Source organism: Camponotus vicinus, unplaced genomic scaffold (genome assembly GCF_025532165.1).
Source record: "Camponotus vicinus isolate PSW18456_S1 unplaced genomic scaffold, iyCamVici1.0 SCAF_1, whole genome shotgun sequence".
NCBI lineage: Eukaryota > Metazoa > Arthropoda > Insecta > Hymenoptera > Formicidae > Camponotus > Camponotus vicinus.
In genome coordinates this window covers 4,250,138-4,256,830 of record NW_028141945.1, presented here as the reverse complement: position 1 = coordinate 4,256,830, position 6,693 = coordinate 4,250,138, and the positions used below count along the sequence as shown (strand labels likewise).

At 30.0% G+C, this 6,693-nt stretch overlaps 1 protein-coding gene across 1 annotated transcript; it reads left to right on the top strand.

The window, feature by feature from the left end:
• The first annotated feature begins 3,590 nt into the window (after positions 1-3,590).
• Positions 3,591-6,291, top strand: LOC145968340 (phenoloxidase-activating factor 2). Its single transcript, XM_083093720.1, has 5 exons — positions 3,591-4,320; positions 4,761-4,923; positions 5,109-5,380; positions 5,463-5,680; positions 6,014-6,291. Exons 1-5 carry the CDS (start codon positions 3,720-3,722, stop codon positions 6,128-6,130), a joined length of 1,371 nt encoding a protein of 456 aa, XP_082949846.1. The 5' UTR covers positions 3,591-3,719; the 3' UTR covers positions 6,131-6,291.
• The last annotated feature ends 402 nt before the right edge of the window (positions 6,292-6,693 follow it).

The following is a 6,693-nucleotide window of genomic DNA, read 5'->3' as shown; positions in this document are numbered from 1 at the left end:
TATTGTTATTTTTTTGCTGAAATATTTTACGTACTATGGCATACATATACATATAAATAAATATTTCGAGGTCTGTCGTTTCGTTAAATGTAATTACATATTATTAATGAAAGATAATTATCATTAATCACACATTAAAAATGTGATGATATATCTTTAATATCCCCCTTCCGAGCGATCATAAAATCATAAAAAAATTATTTAACGCTGTTAATGATTAAAACACTTTACAAAATGAAAGAATAATGTTTGGACTATAGGAAAATTTTAATATAAAAAACTACGGTTTCAAAAATTTTTTGCGCAACATTTCGAAAAAATGTTTTAAAAATGTGACGATATGCCTTTAACCAAGTAGTTATAAAATCATGAAAAAATTAATTATCCCTGCTAATGATTAAAACTTTGTGCTAATGATAATTTATAACATAAGAGAATATATATGGTGCAAACTGTACAAAATTATAATAGAATATACATTCGAAATCGATTATTATACGTATGTATATTTAATTAATTTGATATAATTTAAATTCTCATAATTTTTTTAAAAATTAGAATAATTTAATATTAATTGCATTGATATTGAAAGAGCGATTTATAGTGTATAAAACACAAGTCTTAAATATTTCTTTAAAACTGTTAAAATATATAATTGCAATTATATATTTTATTTTTAAAAAGATAATTAATATTAATTCTTGTTATATTATATGATGGTAATTTTTTGCAGTTGGAAGAAATTTAGTCCTAATTCGCAGAGATTTAACGACAATAAATAATAATGAAAAAATTACTAATATACTAATATACTATATAATAACTATTGTTAAAATTATTGCAATTCTCTATTTTTTTACGGCATTTATATTAATAGTACGCCTTTAATAGATCGAGTTTAAAGAGAAAGTGCTCGAAACCATTATAAACGAGTGGTAAGTAAGTGAAATATATGAAATAAATTTGTGTGAGTAATTAAATTAAGACATAAATCTTGTACATGATAAGAAAGTCAATGACAGGTGGACACATAAATCGGTACATTATTTTGGTCTAGTTTTTATCTGCGTATCAAATTACAATAGGTGAAGCCGAGCTTGCCCTTTAAAGGCAATTAAAGATAAGGCGAGAGAGAAAAGGATGCGACAAGGATGCGAGAAGAAACGCGAATAAGATGCGAGATACTTCGGGAGTTGACGAAATCCGAGTTTTCTATTGGATTTAAGGATCGAGGAACTATGATTATTGGATATCGATCAGGTCCGCGTGGAGTATTTGGCTCCGCAGTCCGCGCGGATTATTTAGATCAGAAAAATTCGAGATGCTACCGATATATCGAACATCTGATGCGAATATTAACGCACAGATCAAATACAAATTAAGTAAAAATATATTGAATTTTAATATTTTTATAATATTAATAGATCAGTATTATATCAACATAATATTAATTGATAATTAATATTATACCAAATATAAATAGATCAGTATAACTTACTGCCGAGATGATTTATTTAATCATTAATCTTGTTAATATTTTTTAAATCAATGCATTAAATTAATTACTTTTTCCTATAAACTGGTTACTATTTCATGTGTTGTATTATCATTTAACTGATTATTGTTGCTAACGCATGTTTTTGTAAAATTCGATCTTTATTCTCATTTATAAAGTTATAATTATTTAAAAATGCAGTTTGTGTTATATAGTGAAATATTTTAATTATTTCAACTAAAAGATATTAATATGTATTCGTAAAAATTTTTACTACTTGGTACTTTTATCGGCTAGTAAGTAGGTCGCATCCTTTATATTTGCCTGGTCAAACGATTCAAACGTCCTTCGCATACTATAGAGAATTGTATTATTTATATTGTGAAATATTAATTTTCAGCATTTATACGTATTTTTCGATCTAACAATGTTACTACTTGTTTATGAAATTATTATTAAACATTTATTATTTTTAATGTAAATAAATATATATATATATATATATATATATATATATATATATATATATATATATAAGGTCATCTCTTTATATTTCGAGATTAAACTTATGTTTAATATCTTTTGATTCCTTTCAATGTGGTATTGAAGTCACCTTGATTAATTTAATTATTGATTAAGTTGCAAGGTCCACCTTTTGGAATAGCAAAATTTTTATTATATTTTATATGATAATAATATTATTAAAAATTTGATATTAATCATGCGAGTCAACAATTAAATTTAGCGAAATTTAATCAACAAGTAGTGTTAGAGTTATAGACATTTTTAATATAATTTTTTAAAATTATATATATGTGTATATATATATATATATATATATATATACATATACATATATTGTATATGTATTTTATGTGTAATGTAATATAATTATGTATAATGTATTCTGTTTATATAATTTATTTCCTATATATGATTTATATAAGTAAATTAGATTTCCATATTATAAATGTTCCGGTAGTTTCTTTTATTTTTTATTCTCTATTATTTATTAATATCTCTCTTTTTTATATTTTGAAACATATGATGACGTAAAACGCGCCGCTATTACATTTACCTTCGAAAATTCGGTGTAACAAAAGAGTATGCTATTAGCATCATATCTGCATCTGGACATTCCCCATAAATCGGACAACACTAACACATCCTGCATACATAAATGCGCGCTGGTGTTAAAAATCATTCAATAGACATCCAGTCACCGGATAGTAACGACTCATCGTCATGCCGCGATTCTATGTGCTACTAGTGAACGTTATTGCCGTCGCGATGATGATGGTGATCGGCGTTGCATTTTCGGAAGATACGAACCACGAATTTGTTCAGATTGAAAGACCGATTCGAGTGGGTAACGTCTTCTTCCCTCAAAATCGGAATGCAATATCATTCATCGACTCTTCATCTACATCTCTTTTACATCTCCTCAAGCATAAACTGCAGTATCAGAAGTTAGATAAGATCGCTACTACTACTACCACCACTACTACCGCTACTACCACTACTACCACACCTCCTCCTATTTTTAGAAATTGCATCTGTGTACCCTTTTATTGGTGCGATAGTAGTCAGACTATTATCAATGATGGTGCAGGAATAATCGATTTTCGGTAAGTTAATTAAGATTCGTTAATTAATCGGTATTATTTGCTCGTTTATATTAACATTGATAAATTTTAATTATTTCTCTAATTTATTGTTTCTATTTAATTAATTAATTATAATTTTATAAATTATATATACATATTATAATTAATTATTACAATTAATTATATTTAATTTAATTTAATTATTCTTTTTATTTTACAAATTTTATTAATTTTATTTTCTTTATTGAGATTCAATTAAAATTTTATATTTAATTTTATAATTTTTTAAATTATTATAAAATTTTATCTTTTTAAATTCTCTATAGAACTAAATTCTATACACATTATTAGATAAACTAAGTTTCAAATTATAATTTATATTAATCTAGAATTCAAAATATATAAATAATTAACAACCGTGTTACAGCAATGGGATATGCCCTGGAATCTTCGAGATCTGTTGCTGTCCGCGATATGTCACAATACCACCTCCAACAATACCTCCGACTACTTCGACAACATCAGCACCGATTCCTACCGTGATCCCACTTCCGAACTGTATTTGCGTGGAGAGATCGTTGTGCGACCCTAATGGAATAGTCTCATCAGTTTTTGGCATGGGTATAATAACGCCGCGGCAACAGTATGCTCTGTGTCCAAGTGCCAGTCAAGTCTGCTGCAGAATACTGGCGACGACACAGCCACCGACGACGACGACAATGATGACGACGACGACAATGATGACGACGACGACACCCGGACAAACGCTACTATGTTTCGTATGCAACAATGCTATTCAATGTTTTACTTGCTTGATCATTGAGCCAAACAGCAGCGTCATAGACCCCAGATTATCCCAGATCTTATCGGGAGGAGATGTTTGCGCGTTGACGACTCTGTTGTCCTGTCAAACTAGTCCACCCGCTTCGTCAGTTCCGGATCTGCTCGGTCCATTGAAGAATCCAGGTACTCCGCAAGCTTGTTACTGTGTGAAAACCTGGTCATGTTCTGAGGGAAACGTGATAAACCTAGACGGTTTAGGTATAATCGATCCGAGATTCACAGCTTGCTCATCGGCAGACCAAGTGTGCTGTCGACTGGTGGGAATTAATCTTCAAGGTCTTCGTAACGGTTCGTTAAAAAATCTTGTTGCTGGACGGTCTGATCATTTGACTTCAGACATCATTTGTGGTACACAGAACAACAGTTACGCACCGCGTAAGTATAAGCTTGCTATATTTGCATGAACTTGTCATAATAGATGAAAATTATATGAAGTATGAGTGAAAGTTATCTGTATATAAGTTAAGTATAATAAACTATAAAAATATGACTTCAATGATCAATAATTAAAAATAAATTTATTTAGAACGCGAAATTTTCTATCTGTAAGTTCAATTATTTTTGCATATCATTAGAGGAAATCTAGCCGAATAAATGTTTATATTAATTATTATTATATTGTTATTGATTCTCTTGACTAATATCTGCATCGACAATTACATTTAGTTACATTAAAATTTATTTAACCATTGATATATAATATTTAAGCGAAATATAAATTGAAACCGACGTCTAATTTGAGTTGTAAAAAGCTAATTTAAAGCTGATTTAAATTTTATTCAAATGATAAAAACAACAATCGCTAATTGTTACAGCGCAGCCTGCTCCTGCTGACTCCGGAAAGACTTATTTCGCCGAATTTCCATGGATGGTCGCGCTTCTCACAAAGCCCACGACCGGTAATTCTTACGTTTTCCAATGCGGTGCTTCGATGATAAGTAACGAGGCCATCCTTACTGCTGCACATTGCGTTATAAAGTATGTGTTATGACAAATTAAATTATTATTTGAAGTATGTGGTATTGTATCATAAATTAAAGGCGAATAAGAAGCCATCAAAAAGATATCTAAGATACGTTTTAGTTGTTTGAAACGTTTCTAGAACTTGTGTATCGATTTGATCAATTATTGATAATATCTTTCTTCTATTCTTTTTTTAATAGTCAGAAACCTGAAAATTTAATGGCACGCTTCGGTCAATGGAACATAGAAAATAGAGTTCAACCATTGCCTATTCAAGAAGCGAATATTCGTGCGATAGCTGTGCATCCGTCTTATTACAGCGGTGGACTGTTTCACGACGTAGCTGTTCTTGTTCTGGAAAAACCAATCGTCTATAGCGTAAATATCATGCCGATTTGCCTTCCTGAACAGGGTGCGGTCTTCTCCGCTGGGAGCAAATGCTACGGAATAGGATGGGGTGCCAATTTATTTGGTAAATTTTAAGAGTGGTTTTTGCAGATTTCTTATTATTTTTTTTCGATTTTTAATATTCATCCGCGAAATCATGCTTCTAGGACCAGAAGGGAAATATCAGGCCGAACTTCGAAAGGTCGAGCTTCCTATCGTCGATCGAGAGAATTGTCAGACGCGTTTACGAAGTACGAAATTGGGCCAGTATTTTCAACTGCACGGATCATTTATCTGCGCGGGTGGCGAAGCGAGCAGAGACACGTGCCGCGGTGACGGCGGTGGACCTTTGATTTGTCAAGCTGCTACGGGACAATTTTTTCAAGTAAGTCAGAAATCGATACATGCTTTTTTCCTATAAAAAGTTGAATTCCTAAAAGATTAAATTCTCTTTTAGAAGTTTTAAAGTTTCTTTAAACATATATCTTAAATCTTGCAATTTTTAATTTTTAAACTAATTATAATTTTTTAATTAAATATGTTTGATTAATGACTCTTAATTTATTATTACTTTTCAATTCTTATTTACTTAATATTTATTTATTGTTATAATTATATCCGGAATTAAATTAGATTAAAATCCATAGACATATTTTTATATTGAAGGATACAAAAAATATGATATATATGTATATAAGCTTGATAAATTATATTTCAGGCTGGCATTGTATCGTGGGGTATTGGCTGTGGGACTTCTAACATTCCTGCAGTATATGCTAGTACATCACAACATCGTCAATGGATAGATCAACAGCTCGCAACTTTTGGCGTATAGTAACGCAGAGAGTGTTTAATATTTTTATTCTCAATTGCCATGTGCTTTGACATACAATTATATAGTTACCATGATCTTTTCACTACGCTAACGTGAAAATTATAATATAAAATATATTATATATTTATTACAATTATATATTTGTGTTAGTGAAATGTCGAAATATACAGGGTGACCCATTTTAACTTAGGCAGCCAAATAACTCGTAAAATAAGCAAGATAGAGAAAAATGTTTTAGACAAAAGTTGTATGGTTTCGAGGGGGCCATAAGATGGTATCATTGGTTTGACCTTGAAGAGTCATTTGAAGGTCACGTGAAGGTCACTTCAATTTTTTTAAATGGAACATCCTATATATTTTTGTACATTCTTGTAGCTTATTTCGAGAGCTTTCCAAAACACTATAATTAAGTACCTTTTCGTTAAGTACTTTTTGAGTTATGATGCTTGAAATAATTTCTTAATTTTACATAAACCGTAAAATATCTTGTAAAATATTCATTTTTCGATTATCTTACCTTAATACTTTTATGTACAAAATAATGAGAGGAATCAATTGGTGTA

Bases quoted from the DNA above. Each gene is read 5' to 3' on its own strand.
- LOC145968340 (XM_083093720.1), top strand. From the start codon at position 3,720: ATGGGTATAATAACGCCGCGGCAACAGTATGCTCTGTGTCCAAGTGCC. The intron at 4,924-5,108 runs GTATGTGTTATG...TTTTTTTAATAG, and splicing joins GCTGCACATTGCGTTATAAA to TCAGAAACCTGAAAATTTAA. The intron at 5,681-6,013 runs GTAAGTCAGAAA...ATTATATTTCAG, and splicing joins CTACGGGACAATTTTTTCAA to GCTGGCATTGTATCGTGGGG.